This window comes from Tachysurus fulvidraco, chromosome 3 (assembly GCF_022655615.1).
Source record: "Tachysurus fulvidraco isolate hzauxx_2018 chromosome 3, HZAU_PFXX_2.0, whole genome shotgun sequence".
NCBI classification, from domain to species: Eukaryota; Metazoa; Chordata; class Actinopteri; order Siluriformes; family Bagridae; genus Tachysurus; species Tachysurus fulvidraco.
This window is the reverse complement of record NC_062520.1, coordinates 10,268,162-10,293,509: the sequence shown is the minus strand read 5'-3', so window position 1 is coordinate 10,293,509 and position 25,348 is coordinate 10,268,162. Positions and strand designations below refer to the sequence as shown.

The following is a 25,348-nucleotide window of genomic DNA, read 5'->3' as shown; positions in this document are numbered from 1 at the left end:
ATAAAAAAATATTTCATGAAATATATTCCAGCTATCTGTCTCAACATTCATAACAACAATAAACCAAGCACACAGCCCCGGGGATCAATGGTAATTCCAGTCAGAAAGTTGGAGACTTCTTGAAGTGCTTCTTGTACAAAATAGACTTCTTTTGAATTGAAAATTGAGTAAACATCTTTGACATAATAATAAAGTGATGTGTGGGGGCCAGTGTGGGTGCAGGTTTTTATTCCAAACAAGCAGGAACCAAACCTGATTTCACATGATTAATGGAGGCACCCTGTGCTATGCTTTAAACCATGCGCAGATGTCATTCAGCACATCTGTTTTTAAGAGATCACGTACACAGCACTGTGGTAATATTTTGTAGTCAATGATTGCCTGAATGATCTACTATGTGTCATTGGTGTACTGGAAAATGTCCATGATATTTATTAGAGTAAATGGATGTCCTGAAGGCACACAGATTTCATACAGCTTGCAACTTGATCTGTTTTTATACTTTTATAAAGGGAGACTGGGTAGTATTTAATTTGCATGATCATTGCTTAATACCCAAAAACATCTGCATTGCTACAATCCACAAAGGTCCCTGGTAGCAGAAACTATTCTCCAGGTCAAATAAACAAAAACATTAACATAAAAATGTCCCCTATCCTAAAAAAAACACATCTTACCATCTGGATTGTTGTTGTATAATCCACAAAGGCCTCTAGTAGTAGCAAAGTGTTCTGCAGTAATTGTCAGATACACAGTGTTCCCCATGTCGAATTTCACTCTGATGCCCAATCCACTTTCAACAAACACAAAATCTCCCAACCAGTGGATGCTTACTCCTATTGGAAAAGAATACACAACACATTTAGACTTTATTATATTAACTTACATATTTATTAGAAAGTTTCTAGCTTTATAGCAGAATTGTCTTTTATCTGAAATGTAAGCAGCTCAAAAGTGAACTTTCAGATTATTATTTTATTCATTTTTATTGAACAACTGTTAAATTATTTTCTCTAAGTTCACACATACAGTGACTGACAATAGCAAAGCGACTTGAGATGACTCTTTTTTAATGAAAGCTTGGGACTTCCAGCAAAAGGGACTAGATGTGGGTGTGTCCACATCTTCACAGCAACTACCAATGGGAGTGAAGACAGTAGAGGACACATGATCTGTGGCAAAGAGCACACACTGCTTTTTCTTTATCTCATATATTATGATGCACATATGCACTAGTGTATTTACAAAAACAAAAATCTTCATATAGAATTTAATTTTAGCAACAAGAAAACTGATTTGGAAATGTAGTTGCACCGCCCACTGATAAATGTTATTACTATGGCAACCGGTAGTTGGAACGCAGCAACTGGTGACTTGCAGCAATTCATTGTATGTGCGAACATAGCAAAAGAGACAGAAGCTGTAGGTTTACTCAGCTAGTAAAAGTATAGCCTAGGAGAACTGAATTGTAATCAATTGTTGTTAATTCAATGGCTTTTGGAAGCCATGGCTTACATCATCACACTATTCCTTCATCTTTCCAGTTCTTTTTTGTATCAAGAAATATGTACACTGTTATTTGTGTACCACAATGTGTTCTATAAACCTGTTTTGTATATTATGTCTAATGTTACTTATTGTAAATGTTCTTCCCTTATGCTCAGTATTGTTATTGTTATCAAACAAACTGGCAGTAATACCCAAAACTGGCAAAGATTTATGGGATATATATCCCATATATGAATTTTGGATTTAATAAATAATTTTTTAAGGGTACAATAAATCATAAGCAAATGTGCAATGAACAGAGATTAGAATATAATGAAAACATAATTAGGAAAGTAGTTTTAATACCGTTTTGAAAGAAAGGTTCTCCCTGCTGTAAGAGAACACTGTTGAGTGATATGTTGCCCTTATAAACAGACACAAGGTCAAGTCCAAACATCATCTTCAATGCCTAAAGAACACAAAAGTGTTTAGTTTAAACAGTAGCCAGTAGCAACATAGTTCCAGAAGAAAATGTAAAAGATCATGTATATACTTACGTGACTATAAGTCATTGGTTTAAAACATACATTGACAAAACTATCAAGTAATCTGTCAATCCCAAGTATGCAAAGCTAGGTCCATAAGGACATGGTTTGCCATGGTTAATGTGGAAGATCAGTGGTTCTTAGAGTGGGTTGAATAGCTCTGGCTGAAGTCACAGAAACACACAAAGAACCTGTGTTTGGTAGACTCAAAGATGTTCTGTCAAACCAACACCTCAGAAGTAGATGAGTTCATTCACAAGCTTTGCCAGGCAAATATTAGAAAACTCTGACCTTCACTGGGGATAATGTTTAGCAGTCAAAGAACTTCTTAATCTGATGGATATACACTTTGTTTAGGTTCTGCTAAGGCCATGAAACAGTGGATCACATATTTCACAATGTCATGTGGATTTGGAGAAGAACTTTGTGTGTCTCAGTAGTTATGAGAAGCACTCCAGGAGTAGAGTGTACCTAAATTTATCTCTAAATCTAATCCTGTGTTGTGACTGAATTCTATAAAAGTCATTTTTTAATTTGGGCACTGAACACCATCAAGGGTGTGTCTTTTTGTCTTTTTATGGACAGGATATCAAGTCACAGCTATGCTTGAGATGCACTATGTTTGTATGTAAGGGATTGATTGAAGTAACATCCCACTGACATAGACATGAATATTTTGCAGCTGAGTGTGAAGCAGCAGGAGGGAGAATAAGGACCTTCAAGTTAAGGCATGGTACTCTCCTAGAAAAAGAGGGGTGCTTCCTACAGGCATATGCACAGACCACTAGTGAAGAAGCACCAGTACCATTGGATCTTATTTATGAGATGGAAAAAAAATTGACAAATGGATTGGCTCAGCACCAGCAGGGTGCTGGAGTAACTGCACAAGCTTATTTTCTATATAGCTCACTTTTTACTAGGCCATGTACATCATCTATTCTCACCTGCTGTCAGGAATCAGGGGTAATAATTGAAAGAATAGGGTCCCAGCTAAATAAACAGGACCAAGCGTTGTGGTTACACTAAGTGATCGGTTGAAAAGACAGGCAATTCTGGACAGCTTCTAGTGTAGACTTACTGCTCCTACAAATGGAGAAGAGCCAGTTGGTTGTGTCGAGGTATGGTGGTGATTTTGGCATGTAATTATGAGATTTCCTACTGCTATAGTCACAGTGATGTTTTTTTGCTATCTACATAAAGGTTTTGCTTAATGCACTCATTCACATGGTGAAGCCTTGACATTTTTTCCATCACTTTTGCAATCAAGGTACAGTCATATCTGATGTACTGTTCTGTGACACTCACAAAATAAGTTTTGTTGAGATTATTATTTTTGTTTCCTTTCCTTCTATTGCAATTGTATTTGATTTTATTGTTTATTTAATAGAATACTAATGAGAGATTACGGAAAAAACACTATGATGTACTTCATCAATTGTACACAGGGTGGCAGTAACCATGAACAGTGTTACACTGAGGTAATTAGCGGTGCATAATGAGCTCATAATCCGTGTTACTGGAGAATGAGCAACAGTTGTCCTGCGTCGCTGATTTCTCAGGAATATTTCTGATATTTTCAGGTTAGTTACAAACCTTTTATGCGACTACAGATGTTTATCAGCTAATATGAATCTCCAGTGATGTGTATTCCGTGAGCTAATAGTATGTCACACGTGTAGACAGTTAAAATTTAACGGTGCGCAGTGGTGAAAATGGCGGCCGATGTCCGCATATTGTTTATTTTATTCGTTAATTATGGCCCCGAAGCATTTGTGGGTTATTTCAGTGTGTGTGGAAAACAGCTATGTGTGTAGTGCAATGGTAAAAGTGTAAAAGGTTCATTTGAATGTACAACATAACACCAGTTATGGCTGCGGCCTTGTTTATGGGCGCACACATGTTAATGTTATAGTGATACAGATTCAGATCATAGAACTGGGCGCCAAGTTATGAGACATATGTGTATTATTGAAGTTTGGGTTCTTATACAGTAAATGTAACACAGTTTAACTGCAAATGGAATTTATTCTGTTGTATAAAGTGAACACTTACAAAATGGAGTTATTACAAAAATACTCATTTTGGATAAAAGGACAAAGATGTAGGGTGTTTAAAGGAAAAAGGATAAACGTGATTGATGTTAGACCAAAAATGGAATTTAAAGAGAAAATGTTTGTTTTTGGTTTCATACAAATGTTTGAGTTAATGTTTTGTAAAATGTGTGAGGCATTTATGTGAAAGTAGACCTTTTGAAGAATATAAGGCAATTGTTATCCAAATGTGGATATAACCTGTGCTTCAATACAAAGCAGACAAAAATAACAGAAAATGATTCATGATTGCAGATGCAAAGTTAAAATGAAGTTGAAAATAAAGATAATCCGTGTTACTGGAGAATGAGCAAGAGTTGTCCTGCGTCGCTGATTTCTCAGGAATATTTCTGATATTTTCAGTTTCAGGATTATCTATATATCTGCCAGCGGGGACCTAGCAAGGGCCCGCTACAGTTCTGCTTCCAACACATATCATGTACAGATACTATATAAAATGCATGGAATACCTTGCTGCAGTGTCCTCTGCCATCACACACAGTGCTAATGTAGACAGCCCAGGTTCCATCAGTGGATGAGGCCAGCACATAGGTGCAACCACCATGGAAATGGAAGTGCTTCTTGTCAAAGGAACGATAATGTGCTCCACCCCAGCTCATGCAAGTGGCGGAGGCCTTAGGATCTCGAATACCTCCAAGAAGACCCCTATGAAAAAGAGGTGATGGCTGAGCATCTGAAGACAAAGAACAATAAAGGTTGTAAATACAATTTTACACTATGGAACGTGAACAATCATACAACCAAGGCTTATTGGTGCATTTTCTTGAGATTTTGATTATTCTAGTGGGTTGTTTTAAGCTAGTGAAAATGCTCATGTTTAACTTGTACTCTTTAACTGTTTTCAGTAATGACAAAGATATGTCAAAGACATTATGTTAATGTATAATTCACTTGAACTCTGAAATGATTAGAGACTGCCGAGTAGATGATTAGATTAGATTAGATTAGAGAGGCATCAGATGAGAAGTTTGACTGGACTTTACCAGTGATGATTCAACCAAAATGTTGTAAAGAATGGAACAACTGGTTAAAACAGTAATATGATTACCTGGCAAGAGAGTGTAGGTACAGGACAAGCAGGTCTGATCAGAGGCATTTTTCCAGCTAAGACCCCACAAGCTGCCACAGCATTGCTCAAGAGGCATCAGAGAGGCATTCTGAACTCCAGGAAATTCCTCACAATTCCATGTAGAGAAACACCGACCTCGTATACTCACTCCTAGAAAAGCAAAAATATTCATTTAAAAAATAAACATGTGTATGTACTGTTTATAATGTAACTGGCTATATTTGGTGTTTTACCCTGTGAGCATTGAGGACCAGACCAGCCTTCGCAGCAGGCTCTTATTGTCCTGTTCACTCTTTCAGTCATAATGTTCGCAGCTCTACAGCAGAAAAAACACACAAATCAAACAGAGCTACAAAATTGCGCTTGCACAAAGATGCAAACTAATTGTAAAGAAATATATATATACTATCACAATCTCTAAAAATCAGATTTTTTTTCTAGAAAGATGTTTCAGTTTGTTTATTATGTCTTTATTATTCAACAGTATTCTAGATTATAATTTAAAATTTGAGAATATTTTTGATGTACAGATTATATATTCAGATATTATATTATTCTTAAATTTTATATGTACAGATGACTATGACTTGCTTGAGTGTAAAGCAAAAGCAGGATGAACTAAACACATAATTAAACTGATGAACATTATTGAGATTCTACATTTCATTCTTGTTATCACTGCTAATATATTTTGTAATGATTTGAATAAATTGTTTTCCAATGAATTAGAAAACATTGGAAAATTGAAGCATTTTCAATATTGTGCACAGACCTTCAGAGCACTGGAATATATTTTCTTACTTAAACAGGAAACAGGAAGCATTGGGTCCTTGTCTTTTGTAATATAGAGCAATTCCATCATCACCCCCATGAGTGTGACGCATCCTGTCTATATCTAGCCTCCATCCTTGAGTGTTGAACTGATACACCTCTGAGCAAGCCACTTCTAGCTGCAGGCGAGGCGAGATGATGGTCTCCAGTTTATCTTCCACTCTGTGTTCACACCAGTGACTAAAGGTGAAGAAGATGATGTTAGAATTATCCGTCCTTTCGATGCACAAAACAGAAGTGGCAAATAATTGAGATCATTTACGGATCAGTAATTCACAGATGAATAATTTATAAATTGCTTTTCTGTAAAGATTATTTTCAAATCTTGATTTAATTTTTTTTCTTTTTTCATACTTTTTTGCCATGTGCCATATATATTTTTTTATAGAAGGAAAAAAAAAAACACAAAACAAACAACAAAAACACAAGGAATCATATTGTAGTAGATTTTTAGATGTGCGGCGGAACGTTGACACAGAACCAGATAGACTGAAATGTGGTTCAGATAGACAGATGAATTAAACACCACAGCACATGGTTGGTAATATTTTAACAGATATATCATGGTGAACAGTCAGGGTGTGATTACTGAACATAATGTGACTATTTTTAGGAGTTTGATTTAGTTCAATGTATTAATTGTTATTTAGTTAATGGACTGTAGAGATACATAAATTTAGAGAAAAAAAGGGTGAGAAATCTGTGTGCAAGAAATATGAAGACTGGGATCAGTAATTGTTTTTGTGTAGAAACAATAAAAATGTAGTTACAACTCGGCCCACAAAGAGCGCTGTTGTGCTAAGCGTTAGAAGATTTAAGTTGAAGTCAATTTAAAACTGTAAATAAATACCCAAAGAATTTAATATTTCAACAGAATTGAATATGCAATTTCACGTTGAGATAATACAGTTTCACAAGTTAATTTATTTAATTTATTTATCATTAATGTTTAGCCATACCAGTTGAAATTAGATCATTATTTCAGTTATTTCAGATTTATTGTGCTTTCTTTACAATAAACAAACAAACAGCATGTTTGAAATATCTCAGCTAAAATGCTTATAATTCAATTTTATACAATTTTATAGGGTAAGACAAAAAAGTCAAGATAAATAAGCAATCCTCACCAGCCTACTAAAAAGTATAGCATTTTGGGGGATAGAAAATACAGACAAATGTGTTAGAAATGCCTACCCAATTCCCAGAACCAGACGCAGACTCAAGAAAGACAAAAGCACAGCCTTCATAATGTTTTTTGCGTCTGTTGTTTCTTGATAATGCGACCAGCTGTAAAACAAAATTGCATCTGAATGTATATTGCATTCCTATATTCCTGTCTATTTGAATACTGTATGATTCTATTATTTATGAATTAAAAATAAATATCTACTCAGTACAGCTACATCCAGGTTGATTTTAATTTCTAATCTAAATGAGAACATTCTACTGGGAATTCAGGATGTTGCTTATTTCACTCCACCATAATATCATTCATTAATTGTTTACGGCATGTTGGCAGACTACTCACGTTAAAAGACACTCTGTTATGCAGGATCAAATTTTCAAAAATAGGTAATCAAGCCTAAAGTAAATTACCTGTGTTGTCAGATTCAGTATCTTTTCAGTTCCAGCAGAGCTCCAATATCTTCGGAAAAAGTTTCCCAAAAATTCGCCTTAAGTCTCTGAGTGTTGCATTTTTATTTTTTTCTTGGATTATATCTTATTTTCATTTATTTCCAAATCTTTGAAGACATCTTTGCACGTCTAGTCCGTTTTCAGTTTTTCACACAGATGACACGCAATTCTGTAGTAAGGATTATGAAGCCACTTTTACAATGACTGGTGTTTTGTTTTTTAATGAGGGGGATTTAGGGACTTGTGGCAGCATCTGAAAGCGATGCAATTGGTGCACAAACCACTTGGCCACAGCTGCGATGTCAGCCATTAGCTGTTCATTTGTTATTGACAATGCTCAATGCCCACCCACTGTCCTGTGTGCCCATCCAGAGGGGACGGGGGAGCACAGGGGTTAAATTCAGTTCCTTTTGCAAGAGGACTGTTTGTGCAAGTGTAATCCTATAAAGAAATTCTTCAGAGGAAGGATTTCAGGGGCGTTTATTTAATAAAGTGTGTCAATAGGGAAGGGCCAGGGGCCATGTGGCTGATCCACTATCATGAGCCAAAACCTTTCACATTGGGAGAAGACACAAACACAGCTGCCTCAACCCTTAGCACTTCCTGTAGTCTACAGAGATTTCTTTATTCAGTGTCACACACAGCCAAGGATGAGACATGTAAAGTCATCGTAGCAATATAGTTCTCGCAGTAAACTAACCTTTTTAAGCCTGACCTGTAAACTAGCTGTGCCATGCTCTAACACTGGTGTCAGGGTCTGGGAAAAGCCTACATATGGTAAAATTCTGGCATTTTCTTCTATAAAGTTTATAATATATAATTTTAAAAATTAAAACGTTTTATTTACTGAAATAAAATGTTTCCCTGTTGCATATTTCTCATCATATGTAAGGCTCTCGCATTTTTTAATCTGACTACCTTCATATTTTTTTATTTTATTCCAGCTCCATCATTCAATTAATTTATAGCATTTGGCAGATGCTCCCACATCATGTTAGGACTTACAATTTGTCTCATTTCATCTCATAAACAAATAAGGGTTAGGGGCCCAGCAGTGGCAGTGTGGTGCACTTGGGATTCGAACTCACAACCATCTGAGCAGTTGACCAATGCCTTAACCACCAAGGTGCTTCACTGAATGAGGTTAAAACACTGAGCTTCTAAAACCTACTGTTATATACTGACATATTTTGTATTTAATTCAACATGTAATAATAAAACAACCCAAATAGTGCATTAGAGTATTAACAATAATAAATACAACTTTAAAAATGTTGTCTGCCTTCATACCCACAAGAATAGCCATAGTTCACAGACAAAATGAATCGCCATTTTTCCAGCCATATAAGTGAAACTGCATACTTTGGGAGGATACAAATATAAAGCAGACTTTGTAGAACGACAATAAATCTCAATTTCTTTCATTTTTACATCTTCGGTAACTGCTGTATACATCCCAGAGTAGCAGTGCATCCGGAAACTGTCCCAGGATCACTGTGCATTAGGATGGGACACAACCTGAATATAAGACACCAGTCCATCCACATGCAATACATTCAAATGGCCTAGTAATCATTCAGTTTTGGCTGATAGATTTTTATTTTCATAAAACAGGAATTTCAAAGTAAATTATAAGCAGAATTATTTCTTGCAAAATTTGGTTACAGACAAGTGAATGTTGAATGTTTTCCAGGCCACAATATACTTGTATGCCAAATGCGCAACATTGCCCTTATGAAGAGGAGAAGGAAGAAAAGAGCAAGGGACATGTAGACGAGGAAGAAGAAGGAAATACAGGCAACACCTCATGTTTGATTTGTTGTGAAATAAAAACAAAAAACTCTCTGAGATTTTATGAGGAAGCAACCTTGAGAGGAACCAGACTCAAAAGTGAACCCATCCTCATTTGGGTGACAGCACAGAGTGTGGTTATAAATAAATGTTTCTAAATGTCCTTTCTATTTTTTTCCACCATGAAAATGGTCACCATACTCTAATTACTGTAATCATTTACATTTGTTCATTGTTCTATCAGTTATATGACATGAAATTGACCAATCATTTATCACACCTGGGACCTGAATGGCAGATAAAAGGAATAATGCCAGAACAGAAGAGTTCATTTCATATCCAGGTTTTTCATCCAATAGGACTGTAGGGGAAAGACTACATCTGTTTGGGCTGGGCTGAGTAAATACATTTCAGCAACAGAAGTGACACATTAAGAGAACAAATCCAACCAGGGTTGGAAATAATAGCAGAAGGTAAGAGCATTAAATGTATTCTTCTTTTAAAAAACACATTGTTGATTTTGATTTGTTTTTCAGTTTGAGAAAATACTAAATGTGGGTTACATAACAGGTTTCTGGTAATAAAACATGAAATTATCTTCAATAGAGGTTGCAACAGAAAAAAGGATTGAAGCACATTATTGCTTCGTAGTACTGTAGATGCACTGACTTGTTTTTATCACTGTATAGATCATAATGTGACATGGAAAAGGTTTACCTTTCTTCTACCAGTTCTTCTACAAAAGAAAAAAAAAAGGGAAAAATACATAAAATACATTTATTAAGCTCTTACATTTAGCAGTCATGGTCAAAGTTCAAATGATATGTGTATTCCTGCACTGAACATTACAGTTACTACATTTATGCACAGTGTTATAAAACAATTCATTAATAAATGATTAATTTTTTTTTTACTGATGTCAGTCTTTTTAATTTCTATGGTTTCTATCAGGTTTGGACATGTGGTTGCCTTTGCTACTGCTAGCTTCAGTAGTCACTCAGCCTACTGCATCTAGAGTGCGAGAATGGGCTCATCATGGGGCCTCCATGTTTGCCGATCTTTCCCCTCAAGAAATGACTGCTGTCAGATCCTATCTTCACTCTTGCAGTGAGCTGGGACTTACTTCAGCACAAAGCAAATTACTCAAAAAGAACAGCATCCTCCTTATAGAGCTACATGTTCCTAGAAAGCATGAGGCCCTCCGAGCACTGGACAGGGGACAGGCAAAACCACCACGTCAGGCTCGTGTGGTGGTACAATTTGCTAACCAGGCCCATCCTAATATAACCGAATACATTGTTAGTCCTTTGCCTTTTCCCAATTCCCATAAACTCAAGACTTTCAAAAATGAACAACCAATCATCTTTGAGTCCCGGCCAATTACAATGGTAGAATATGGGCATGTAGAAGCCATCTTGGGCAAAGTTGCAAAGAAAGTAAACAAAATTCTGTATGAGAGCACGGGTTTCACTTTAGGAAATTGCACCAATCGATGCTTAAGCTTCTCAGACATAGCACCTCGTGGACTGGAACCAGGAGAGAGACGATCATGGCTCATGCTGCAAAAATTTGTAGAGGGGTACTTCATTCATCCTGTGGGTTTTGAGATTCTTATCAACCACAAAGACCTGGATCCAGAAAATTGGACTGTAGAAAAAGTCTGGTACAACGAACAATACTTTGACAGTCTAGATGAGCTGGTGGAGAAATATGAAAAGGGAATGGTCCCCAAACTCAAGCTGCCTGAGCACGATGAAAATGATTTATTTTCCACCTACATTCCTCGCGGTCATAGCAACACACGCAACAATATCCATGGGCCAAAACTTGTGGAGCCTCAAGGCAAGAGATACCAGGTAGATAAAAACTTTGTTGAATATGCCGGATGGTCATTTGCTTACCGTGTCCGTTCATCCGCTGGCCTGCAGATCTTTGATCTGCGTTTCAATGGTCAGAGAATTGCATATGAGATAAGCCTACAAGAAGCTATTGCCTTCTACTCTGGAGACACACCAGCTGCAATGCAAACAAAATACATCGATGCTGGCTGGGCCATGGGAACCTCTGATTTTGAGCTTGCACCTGGTATCGACTGTCCTGAAATTGCCACTTTTGTGGACATGTACCATTTCTATGATACAGACAAACCTGTAAGATATAAGAATGCACTATGCATTTTTGAGATGACAACAGGCATGCCTCTTAGGAGACACTTTAATAGTAACTTCAAAGGAGGCTACAATTTCTTTGGAGGTCTTGAAAACCATGTTCTTGTGATAAGAACCACATCCACTGTTTACAACTATGACTACATCTGGGACTTCCTGTTCTACCAGAATGGAGTAATGGAGTCTCGAGTCAGTGCCACAGGCTACATTCATGCTACATACTTTACAGAAAACGGACTAAACTATGGAACCAGGGTTTACAACTATGTTCTCGGAAATCTTCACACACATCTTGTTCATTACAAAGTGGATCTGGATATTGCAGGTGAGCTGAATTAGATGCAAAATGCAATCTGGGATTTTTTTTTAATTATTGCTTGTACGTCAATACCATTATACAGAAAAGAAATACTGCTTTGAATAGAGTGTAGTTTTTAGAGCCATTTTTCCTGACTTTCTCCATGACTTCTTTTAATTGTCCTAATGAAACAATGAAGATTGGCCTATGATGCTGCACAGTAAAACTGGTTTATGTTTTTTCTCTCCTGCTTAGGCCGAGACAACAGCTTTGAGTCCATTGAACTAAAATATGTCAACTTCACCAACCCTTGGAGTTCCCGACACATCATCAAACAATCCATCCTCTCTAAAACGCAACATGAAACAGAGCGTAGTGCTGCCTTCCGTTTTGGAAAAAGGTTCCCTCGCTATTTACATTTCTACAACCCCAACCAGAAGAACAAGTGGGGACACCAGAAGGGTTACCGTATTCAGTTTAACTCACATGCCCACAGTGTGCTGCCCCGGGGCTGGAGAGAGGAGAATGGTATTCCATGGTCAAGGTATCATTGTTACAAAAATACCGTACTTGCATGTAAAAGAAACAGATTTCCTAGAATTTCTAGGAACTGCAAAGTTTTTCAATGAAAATTCTACTAAAATATTAGAATGCAGTTATGGATAAATTGTTACATTTTCCAATGCCGCAAATTATTAGTAGACAAAAGAGGATGATTGGGGAGAGGAAGTAATAGTTGATTCTTTGGATATTATAGATATCCTTTGGCTGTAACAAGACATAAGGACAGTGAGCTCACCAGCAGTACCATCTATACCCAAAATAATCCATGGGAACCTGTCGTTTCATTCGAGGACTACATCCGCAACAATGAAAACATTGTGAATCAGGTATTGTATCATTCTACCTGTAATAAGCATGATTTTTTTTTTATGCTCTGAAAAAGCAAACAATGAAGAATGTGTAACTTCTGTATCTCCCCTTTGCAGGATTTGGTTGCCTGGGTTACTGTGGGTTTCTTACACATTCCTCATTCTGAAGACATTCCCAATACAGCAACTCCAGGAAATTCTGTCGGCTTCTTCCTTCGACCGTTCAATTTCTTCGATGAGGACCCATCACTATCATCCTTTAACACGGTTATTGTGCGCCAAGATAAAGAGGGTAAACCAAAAGTTCAGAGATGGACTCCGGAGATTGTAGGTCACTGCGTCTCAGACAAGCCTTTCTTCTACAATGGCACATATGCTGGAGTCTAGAATGGTGTATAAATGATTATATATTAGTGTTCATAAAGTCTAAGCTAAAATGCATGAAGAGTTGTACACCATTTCCTGACATGCATGAAAAAAATATATTTGTAAATATAAATGGATGCAGATTTGACTTAAACTTAATCTCATTAACTATATAGAAAAATGTGTAGCTTCTGCAAACACTTTTAAAGTTTATCTTTTAAACTATATCAAATGTGTTCTTGTGTCCATTTCTATCTGTTTATTATCGAAGACATACAAATAAAACTCCTGGGACACCAGCATTTAAATCAGTCTTTACTGGCCATTTTATTCATTTTGGATGTTATGCAAAGCAGAGATTATTAGGCATATCTTATACTGATAAAGGGTCTCCATGGTCTGGATTTATTTAACAAGAACATCCAGGAAGCAGGATCCGCCATCCGCCAGCTTATGTCTCAGCAGTCCTGAGTAGCTTGAGTTAAGTCAAAGAAAAGGCTTCTTAGGCAAATAATCCTGATCCCTCTCAGTAAATACTCTCATACTCCAGAATTTACCTGCATGGTTACGCAGGGGAAAATATATGTTTAAAGAAATATTTATTTTTTCTTGTTTGAACTTTTCATAAGAATGAAACCATACAAATTAAATTAATAATAATATGTATGTTATATTTATATAACTCTTTTCAAGTTCAAAATCTGAATGTGTGAAATATGTATGCTTTATTCATCTATGAGAATTACTACAAATCATGAAAACTCTGTATTATACTGGTTGCAAATTAGTTTCCATATTATTTGTACCTAATACGGAACCTAATATTCAACCAGTATAATATATGGAACACTGAAGTAATGTGCTATGACATTTTTTCACTACTAAGGATGCAAGCTGCTGCATTTTAAACAAACTGAAGCTTTCTTCTAGAGTCAGCAGAGCAGTCAGCCATGGCAGGAAATGGTAGTAAAGGAAAGTACCTACAAAAGTATGGAGAGGTACATTCCTAAACATTTCTATAGCAACAAGGACCCATAAATCACCATACTTCAGACTGCACAAATCAACGTATGACGTATACAGTAGAGTAGCTCTCTCGTTCTATCTCTTTATCTGCATAAGCTCAACCAACATTGCACAACAATTTGTTCTCTTTGCTTTGTGAAATTTCCTGTTTTTTGCTTAACTGTGCCAAGCAAGTTTTGGACTGTATGTGATTCTTAGCCATTAAACTTGTCTTTAGCTGGATTACTGAAATAAGACTATGCTACAGACTTACATAAAAGTATATTGTTTAGGACAATTCAACAAAACCTCTCTATATAAAAGAAATATAAGCTCATTAACAATTTTCTGTGATATGTATAATCATTTCAAACTTGACATTGTCTTGCTGTATTGGCAGATAATTTTGCTTACTGTAGTAAAAGCATTTATTTGTAAAAAGCAAAAATATAGGCTAATAGAATATAAATATTTTAATTTAAAAATAAGTAGACATTTTAGAAATATGCTTTATGGTCTTATATTTGTTATGTTATAATCTCACAATAAAAAAATATTACTTAAGGTACCATCTCCTGCTGAGACATTTTTTTTTCAGTGAAGTACTTTTTACAGGTTAATTAATCCCTGGGTTAAATTTGTGTGTGTGAGAGATATATTTTGGTTTTGATTTGATTTGGTTTTTGTTTATTCAGGAAAGTTTCCACACCGAGATTTTCAGTTGGTAAAAAGTCCCAGCTTGTCATCTGTGTTGGCTTTAGAATGACTCACTACATTCCTAGTTTGTTAATCACCACTTTCCACAATCCTTTCACTGTTATCTCCATCAGCACAATGGATGTTCAATGAGTTCTATGAGAAATTTGCTACTGCTCAGCTTTCAATATTCCCTTTACTGGCCAAGAAAATCTAACATTATCATTAATGTAAGTATGAGAACTACCCCATGATATTCTATCCCAGATGGGCACTGTCACTTTTACTTTAAAAAAAACAAAAATATGGACATAGATAAGTTCTGCCTAGGGGGAAAAATAATAATTACTACCCCAGTCCTTCTGGATATATACAACTTATGCCCCTAAAAAGAGAAACAGCTGTTAAATATAATAACCCTCTAAACATGACAGCCACTGATTTTCAAATACTACATAAGGTTATTAAATGTTTCAACCCACCACTATAATGTCCATTAGGATATGCAGCTGCTAAATCTGTTAAACTGTTTATACAGTTTAACACTTGAATACATTCCTATACACTGTTTTGCTTGTAGTTTTGTAACAACTTAGTTTTCTAATTAAACTATTTTATAATACCTAGTTTCTAATACAGCTTTTTCAAGCTTATAAATGTGAATTCATCTAATGGCTGAACTTCATGGTTTTATTGATTTCTTAGAATAACAAAACCACCCAATTTAGAGGTCCCCAAAGTAACTACCACAAAGCACTAGTGTGTGCTTGTATTATATAACAGTACAAAAGATTTCAACATTCATCTTATGTTCTTAAACACACAAAAATTTTTTCTTTCTCATTCCAATTTTTTTTTTAAATAACTTGACCAAGGGGGGAGGGGGGGGGGGCGACGGGACGGTGGCTTAGTGGTTAGCATGTTGGCCTCACACCTCCAGGGTTGGGGGATCGATTCCCACCTCCGCCTTGTGTGTGAGGAGTTTGCATGTCCTCCCCATGCCTCGGGGGTTTCCTCCCCCGGTCCAAAGACATGCATGGTAGGTTGATTTGCATCTCTGGAAAATTGTCCGTAGTGTGTGATTGTGTGAGTAAATGAGAGTGTGTGTTTGCCCTGCGATGGGTAGGAACTCCGTCCAGGGTGTATCCTGCCTTGATGCCCGATGACGCCTGAGAAAGGCACAGGCTCCCCGTGAACTGAGAAGTTGGATGAATGAATGTACTTGACCATGGCATTCTTATATACTTGTTGAAGATTCCAATACCATATTTAGTCCTACTTCATTGTCATAATAAGCTCCCATTTCCTGGGAAGGATTTCTTCTAGATTTTGGCACATGGAGTTGTGTTTATTCAGCCACCAATAGTGAGGTCAGGCACTGATGTCAAGTTAGGAGGTCTGGGGTGCAGTCTGTATTCCACACCAATCTTTCAACCCATGTCTTTAGTGTGGTACAACAAACAATACTTTGATAGTCTAGATAAGCTGGTGGAAAAATATGCCTGAGCATGATGAAAACTATTTATTTATCACCTACATTCCTCGCGGTCACAGCCGCACCAATTTAATAGGGGCATTGTCATGCTAGAACAAGACTGCAAACAAGTTTATAATGCTACTGCATACATAGACATTCTGTTTAAATTGTGTGCTTTGTAAAATTAAACCGTTCTACCTTTATTTTGTACACATTATAGACATGAAGCACAGTGAAATTCTTTCTTTGTATATCCCAGCTTTGGAGATCAACTTTTTTGGTTAGAGCACAGGGTCAGCCCTGATTCAGGGAAGCAGTGAGGGTTAAGGGCCTTGCTTGAGGGCCCAGCCTTGGCTTGACAATGCTTAGGCTTGAATCCCAATCTTCCACTCAACAACCCAGATTCTTAAACACTTGAGCTATCATTGCACTGTACTGTTGTCTCAACCGTGTGAAGAAGAACAACATACTGTATGGTTGGGATGGTCTACTGTCCACAAATCTTTGGCCATATAATGTGTATTACAGTATTTTAAAAAACACTTGAAATTGTATTGTATTGTATTTATTTCTTTTGAAGTTTTTTTGTAATGTTTTAGATTCCATGATTTAGATTTCAAATGTTCGGGAACTGCAGACACAAACCAGTCAAATACAGTTTGCAAAATTCTCTTTGAATTTACATTTCAGGATCTCTGTGTTACTTTTCCATGTATTCCTCATAGAAAATTTGCAACTTTGCAATTTCTCCATCTTCATTATCTAACAGTCAGGTATAGATATGAATACTATTTTTATATTATAATTTTTTATATACTATTTATATTTATGTTATAATGTAAAAATGCATATTATGGTGTTGTTTTCATATCGTTTGGTTGTCATTTTATTTAAATGCCTGGTTCTTTGCTATTCAAAATGTTTTACAGCAATATAGACGACATTTTATGAGAGTGTATCAATATTAATGTATTTAATAATAGTTTTTTTTATGAAATAAAACATCTGCATTCAGTTCCAAGCATGTCCTTGTCTTAACTGGGAAAATGTCACTGCCATCATCAACATAATGACAACTCAAAATCTGTCCTTGGTCCTTCACATTCTTGTCTTCACGTTCTCACCTCAGCAGTCGTTGGGTGATTTGCGAAATTGGTGTTATGAAGAGAGCTGAAAATATACACTGATTCACATGTTCTGCAAACTCCCCTTACGAAAGAGAGAATACTACTGAGCAACAGGACTAATTAAAAATGACTCTAATGGTAAATGGTATCTAATATTAATTTAAATGGTATCTAATATTAATTCTAACTTAGAACTAGATTTATAAATTTTGATGTTGGAAAACCTGTGACACAATTCCGCTCCTTGGGCTGAGTGTTTTGATATGCCACATGTCTATGTTGTGCTAATGTTTTTTGTTTTCACGTGACTTCACGTGACGTCATCAGAATACCCGCGAGGCAATTCCCCTTATTAGGCTGAGTGTTTTGATATATGACATGCCCATGTTGTGCTAATTTTTGATTTTCACATGACGTCATGTGACATCAGGTGACGTCATCAGAATACCCGTGAGGAGGTTCCCCCCATTGTTCTGAGTGTTTTGATATGTCACATGTTCATGTTGTTAAAAATCTTTTGACTTTGGCATATTTTGTGGGCGTGGCTGTGGCACAACTGAAAGGCCATTTGGTACACCAATTTAAAACTTTGTTCAGAGTATCACCCTAAAGGAGCTGGCCGAGTTTGGTGAGATAGTTTGAAAGCTTGCCTAGGTATAAACCTCCAAAGTTTATAATGGGAGTCTATGGGGGAAAAAGGCCATTTTGAGACCCAGTACCCAGTCGCTTAGAAAAGTAATAGCAACAAACTTCAGACCAGGGTCTACAACATATCCGAATTTGGTTCATGTGGCTCGAAAGCCCTAGGATAAATTTTTGTCTAAGCTTAAATAGGAAACCAGAATGTTGGCTTCTACAAAGCCAACATAATTACTATATGAACCTCTATTCGCTTGTCCATTTAATTATTTCATTAGCCAATAATTTGGCAGCAATACATTGCATAAAGTTATATGGATACTAGTCAAAAGCTATAGGCAATGATCTCTGTGACTTTAACTGTGGTTTGGTTGTTACAATAGTCTCTAGAGACCATTAATACTTAACTATCATCATAATATAATATCCTGCCAGCTCAAGACTCTAGATCCCCAGGGATTTTTTTCTTGCACTCCTTAGGCTTGCTCATTACAAGTAAATATAATTGGATTTTTTTATTCTAAATGTTTATATTTCTGTAAAAGACAATGTCCATTATTAATGTAATTGAGATCTCAATCCCTTTAAGACGTTTCATAGTTCAAGTTCATTTTCATTAGAAGTTGTATTAGTGGCAAGATAAACCTCAGACACATTATTGAACAACACTGCAGCCTAGTGTTCACAGTACAGCATTACACAACATTAAAGGTTTTTGATATCACCTAAAGGTGTCAGACCACATAATTTATACATTATAGATGAATTTAGTAAATGTTGTGTGGAATTATGATTAGTGTAGAATAGTCAGAAATGTCAGAATATATTTTAAACCATACAGCTGTTTAAAGATAATGTAAATATATCATGATTTATAATACTCACCAGTATCTGATGGACTTCATATGCTCAGGTTTAATTTATTATGAGAACATAGATACGTTTTTTTTAATATGGATCAATCAGTGGTATATCTGCTAATGCTTATGAGTCATGTAATCGTACTAGATTCTGATGTGTGACCTTGAATAACATCAGCATTAATCCCCAGTAAGTACTCAGGTTATTATTCTAAGTGCATAAAAAAAAATTGTGAAACTCAGCACCTTTAATACTCAGACAATGACTAATAATAGTGGTAGCATGATAGACACTGCTATACGATTGCCACAAGACACTGAACAAATCTACCTAGAAAATAAACAAATGATCACTTTTGGCTACTAATGATAGTACTTTCTCCTCAATCATGTGTAACTGAAGACCTTGCAAGAAATGTGAATCTGTTTGTTTTTCTCTTAAGCAAAAATACTATACCTTAAGTGCACTTAGACTCAGAACGGTAACACAATAATCATAAAAACTCCCCAAAGAATAAAAAATAAATAAATAAAAAGTACTCCTAAAATTACATCCCAGAAATCTTCACACCTCTCAAAGTTTGAAAATGTTTTTATATTATATTTCTGATTTGAACGATCACCGGTATCCAATCACACACCCGACCATATAGATTTGAACGCTAATTTTCACCAAATGCAATCCAAAAAGTCATTTGTTCCTCAAGGTTGCTGTTAGCTGATATTCTCAGTATGAAACAGGATTCTCTTATCTCTCTTATCTCTCCTACAGACCAGTGAAATAAGCCCAGTTCATTTTCTCTACACTTGACCTGTATAATAACTGTGAAAGGCAGTGCAGTGGCAGTTTACAGTATTTTTTATGCTTTCTGTTTATCCATGTGTCCATCTGGGATTTTTTTTAAGCATAATGTGTCAAGAACAATTGGTTGTATGGATTTATTATTGTAATCAGTAGATGAACTGATTAGAATTTCTCCATTTAGGTCATGGTCAAAGCAATGTCAAATGGTGCCTTTAATAGCCACCTTTCTGTTTGAAGTATAATTGAAGCCTAGATGACCAGGGCATCTTGGGTGATTTTCAGTCTCAGCATTTCAGTTGCTGTTGACATCATGTTCTATGTTTTGCTAATTAAACTAGATAGTGAATTGTAGAGTTTAAATGTGAGTTATCAAGGCTACTGTTCCCACTGAAATTGGCCTACAACATAGGATATAATAAAAAGACAAAATGTAAAGATCATAGCTCACAGTAGAAGTGAAATCTGTAACCTAGACAATAATTGGGTTAGTCTAATACTAGTTATGCTATTAGCCATTTCAAAGTAAGACAGTCTTTTTTTCTAATCGCAGGACCCCAGCTCGAGTAGCCGGTTCTCCTAGTCATGTGAAACATTTCATTGTGCTTTGTCATTCGCTTAAAATAACCTAGAACAGCTGAGACAAAGCCCAGGAGGCATGCTACTTAATGTCAGCCATGAGCCCCATTTGGAAAAAAAACAATCACACAAAGATAGATGAATTCTGTCTGGTCAACACCTCTGAACCTAAAAAAGTTCAAGAGACTAAGTGCCAAATACATAATACAAGTGCCAATACCTACAGCTACCGAATTACTGAATTCCCTGTTCTGGCATCTACAGTATATGGGTGGAATGAACTTGTTCTGGCTGTCTATGAATGAGGCACAGGCTGTCCTCAATTGATGACTAAAAAACAGCCTCTTCGTTAAGTATATAAGTTAGAACTTTGTGATAAAAAAAGGGAAAATAAAAAAAGTGTTATCTTTTGTTTTTTTCATACTATGGTAACCTCAATAGAGTTTAAGACTGATAATACTCTTGACGTGACCCAACCTAGTCGACCAGTATAAGGAGGTATTTACCGAGACTCCAGTATCAGCATTAACTTTCCCTTTAGTGAATCAATATCGATGCATAATTCTGCTCTTCACATTTTTGTATTTAAAAAATGGGGTAATGACAGTAACTGTTTCTTTATTTATATATAAATAAATATATTATATATTCATCATGCTCAGGCGAGGCACGGGGAGTACATGCAAACTCCGCACACACAAGGCGGAGGCGGGAATCGAACCCCCAACCCTGGAGGCGTGAGGCAAACGTGCTAACCACTAAGCCACCATGAAGGGAAAACTGAGCAAAACAAAATAAAATACAAAACAAAATAAAAAAAGTAAAACCAAAAACATAACACGGAAAACACCAGGTAACAAACGAGGAGGTCTCAGCAAAAGCAGACACAAAACAAACTAAATAGGGTGAGTCAAGTTCGAGATATAAAGAACAGGTGTGTAGACGCTGGAATGGGATAAGGATCGAGTGGAGCAAACACACGTGAGAACACAAATCATAAACAAAAGCACATGGCACAGGATATAAATAAAGCCCTGCTGTAAACTGTACCATCCATGACAAGTACAAAGTATTCATTATTTAATATGTAGAAGATCTAAGTGTTTAGCCTATATTTAATGCCCATGTTACGTCATTTAAAGGTCTAATAATACTTGTAATTAATATTAATATTGCAATACTGAATACTTAGTATCCTGTGTACTTCTCTATAAATATACTCACAAAGATTAGCATGACATATATGTTAAACAGATTAGTGTACATCTCTAATACATATTTTATAGTATATTATCTAGTCATCTATTTTCTTTATGACTTATCTTTACACAAGGTCACAGAGGATCTGGAGTTTATTCCAGGGGAATAAGGGCCCAAGGCTGGGAAAAGCCTGGATGGTGTGTCAATCCACCACAGGGCACAACACAACCATTCACATGCTATGGGCAATTATTTAGCAATGCCAATCAACCTACAACATACTGTATGTCTTTGGACTAGAGCAGGAAACTGGAGGAACCAGAGGAAACCCCCAAAGCACAGGGGCCATTATTTTTTTCAGTGGCAAGAAAAAGTATGAGTTGGTTATCTACATTGATTCGGCAGAAAATGTCATATCATCTTTATCAAAGTATAGACAATCATAACATGCTCAAGCCATTAACACACAAACAATTTTAATCTTTCATGTCTTTAAAGAACACCTCTCATTAAACATTCACAGTGCTGTGCTAAAAGTTAATATGCACTTAGATTTAATATCTAGTCAATCCTCCTTTGGCAACAATATGCTCAACGAAACCTTTTTTGAGGCTGTGAGTTAGACCTGTACAACATCCATTAGTCATTTTAGACCAGTCTTCCTTATAGCACTTCTTTAGCTCAGCCACAATCGCAGGGTGTCTGGTGTGAACAGCTCCCTTGATGTCATTCCACAGCATGTCTATGGGGTTATGGTCTGGATTCTGACTGGGAGGCTCCAAAAGGTGTCCCCCCCCCCCCCCCCCCTTTTTAAACCATTCTGTAGTGGATTTACTTTGGTGTTTAGGATCGTTGTCCTGCTACATTGTCCAGCTTCTACTGAGTTCCAGCTGCCACATAGATACCCTGATATTATCTCGTAGGATGTCTTGATAAACCTGGGAATTAATTTTGAATTCATAGCACTTCTTGTAGTCATTAGCCTAAGGTTTCACATACTTTTTAAAAAAATGTTTTTTTGCTGAAATTCAATCCAGATTTAAGACAGATTTATACATAGGAGCAGGCAATTCCAAATAGTTCACATACTTTTTCTTGCTGTATATCAAGTATATTACATGACATGATTTTATATCAAAAGTAACCTATACATCTTTCTAAATATATATTTGTACACCTGTAGTACATCTTGAACAAACATGACACATTAACTAAGCAGATAAACAGTGTGAGACCTTGTTAAAAGGAGACGGCTATACTGTATGATCACTGTGAAGTATTTGACTGAGGGAAAAAGCTTGGAGACAGGAGACACGCAGACGTCTACCTTTTATTCCCATTTGATCTCATAGAGCTAATAAGGATATCTCTTTTTAGATACTTTTTTCCTGTGAGAATTTAAACCAGACTGTGTAATAAGTTAATAAAATTACATTAGGATAGATCAGGTTTCAATAAGCTTTTAGTAGTTTTTTTATGTTATTATTTTCATCCAGGTCATACATGCAGTAGCCAGTAGACAGCGAGTCCCATTCTCGCCTGTTGTCCCCTTTGTCAGGTTGCTGTTTTTGTCCCATTTATTTCCACTTTTATCTTAACAATCTTTTTTCTTCTGTGTGGTGAACATGCTGTTCACTGAAATCACCATTCAAAGAACTGAAGTGTTAAGGAACAAAAGGCTTGCACACCATGTTGAAATAGTTCCACTGGAGAGGAAATGATTTGCACCCTCAGATCTAGCCAGTTTCAAAACACAATGTCAAAGTAAAATACACGAAGATTCTAGAAGCCTTTTCAAGGGATGAGTGAGTGTGGCTTTGCTGATATTCAGCCAGTATGCATTGTAATAACACATGATAAATATAGAGGCATATCAACAAATAATACAGAATTATTCATACTTTAATACAATCATAAAAAGATTTTTTATACATATGAACTCTCTCTCATTTTAACCTCTAAAACAGCCATGCAGAAGAAAGCCATTTTTCCCCTGCTGTGTGGTAAAATATATCAAATATACATAAAGCTGTGTCTGTCATGCTTTATGCATGACTGATATTCATGCTTACCTGCACCTAGATTTAGATGATTATGGCTGATGGCTGTATCTAGAAAAGCCCTAGAGCTCCGGTGTTTTTTTTGTACTTCACTCTATTATGGGTTTAGTTGATAACATTTTTTATACCTGACCTATTTGCACTGGCATGAGGATGTTTATAATGGAGACCACAAATCAATTCTTTAAGCTTTGGACAAGGATGTCTGCCAAATGCTGTAAATTAGATGTAATCTTCTAAATAGGTTTGTTGCTGGATATGTTGTGTTGAAATTATAAAATTTCCTGTTTTCAGTTTAGTGACAGTGTTGTAATTCCAACATTGTCCTCTATGAAACAATCTGTTGGCAACATATCTATTTTTCACCTTTGCAGCTATTTTTACACTCATAACAAATGTTTTCTGAGTGACTATATTGATCACACTATTTTGGGTTGAGGCCATAGTGGCCAGGGATGCACTATTATTAGCAAAGGCAGCTTACAAAAGAATAGATTTATGGGCACTTAAGCCAGACAGTGCAGTCCCTGAAAGCCGTGAAAACACTGATACTGGTCGAAAAACAACATTTTCCCCTCAGTGAAATTTTTAATTGGCCTATCAGCTGTCTATTACCTTTAAGTATTCAGGAAAGTAAAATAATGAATTTGCACAGTGCAGGAATATGAAAGATTTGAGCTGTCTTGTGATCTGGTGTCATAATAAATTTATAATTAATATAAATGAATATTGAAAGAGGTGAGGTAAAATACAATCCAAGCATATAGCCATGTAGCTTTATTACTGAATTGGCTTCATTATAGATTTGATTTTACATTCGAAAAATGGATAATGGCAGAAAAGAACATATCCTTGATACAATAAATATCACTGGACAATACTGAGGGGAAAACTTTGATTAAGACATTAAGACTACTGATCAGAAAGTAAAAAATCACAAGAAATGCCAAGCTGCCACTGCTGGGCCCTTCATCATGCCTTGTACTGAGTCCATGCTGGGCCCTTGATCATGTCTCAAGTACTGAGTTATACAAATAAGATTAATGTAAGTTGCTCAGTCTGTTCTCTCTGCACCACGGTCCCTTGAATCTACTAGCACTGCTCAACTGGTCCCACCATTTCTCATGTTTAAAGGTAGGTACTGTATACAGCAAGACGTTTTTCTGTTCCGGCAACGATGTGGTGAAATAAACTTCCCCTAAATGTCCGAACAGCTGAGTCACTGGCCATCTTAAAACAACGGGTGAAGACCTACCTCTTCCTGAAACTTTTAAACTAGCACTTATTTTCCCTGTTTGATATACAGTATATATATATATATTTATATATATATATATATATATATATATATATATATATATATATATATATATATATATATATATGTGTGTGTGTGTGTGTGTGTGTGTGTGCGTGTATGTTAGGTGGATGGCATCCTAAGTCTGAAACTTAGTGAACCGGTGTTATTGTATTTATTGATAGAGACTTAAAGGCACTTCGGAACAACACTCTTGATAAGGACGTCTGCCAAATGCCGTAAAAGTAAATGTAAATGTCAAATACACTAAATGTACCATAAACTAATACAATGTATTACTTACGATGAGAATTATACTTGTACACAACATAATTGTGCTTTCGGAAACAATACAACTACTGTATACTATATTATCATAATATAATGATATATTATATATATATATACTATAATATCATAATAGTATTTCAA

The 25,348-nt window shown here is 36.1% G+C and overlaps 2 protein-coding genes across 2 annotated transcripts in view; one reads left to right on the top strand and one right to left on the bottom strand.

The window, feature by feature from the left end:
• Positions 1-8,238, bottom strand: part of sspo (SCO-spondin) — an 82,936-nt gene extending 74,698 nt beyond the window's left edge. The window contains exons 1-8 of the mRNA XM_027149281.2: positions 7,641-8,238; positions 7,239-7,331; positions 6,015-6,224; positions 5,447-5,529; positions 5,193-5,363; positions 4,594-4,817; positions 1,855-1,957; positions 678-836 (exon numbers count right to left, since the gene is read on the bottom strand). Of these exons, the coding sequence (XP_027005082.2) occupies positions 678-836; positions 1,855-1,957; positions 4,594-4,817; positions 5,193-5,363; positions 5,447-5,529; positions 6,015-6,224; positions 7,239-7,291 (1,003 nt within the window). The 5' untranslated portion in view covers positions 7,292-7,331; positions 7,641-8,238. The remainder of the gene's footprint in view (positions 1-677; positions 837-1,854; positions 1,958-4,593; positions 4,818-5,192; positions 5,364-5,446; positions 5,530-6,014; positions 6,225-7,238; positions 7,332-7,640) is intronic.
• On the top strand, positions 3,565-13,485 carry aoc1 (amine oxidase copper containing 1). Its single transcript, XM_027149279.2, has 6 exons — positions 3,565-3,613; positions 9,830-9,943; positions 10,422-11,963; positions 12,192-12,480; positions 12,694-12,826; positions 12,926-13,485. The coding sequence occupies exons 3-6, from the start codon at positions 10,430-10,432 to the stop codon at positions 13,193-13,195; spliced, it is 2,226 nt and encodes a 741-aa protein (XP_027005080.1). The 5' UTR covers positions 3,565-3,613; positions 9,830-9,943; positions 10,422-10,429; the 3' UTR covers positions 13,196-13,485.
• Positions 13,486-25,348: the final 11,863 nt, after the last annotated feature.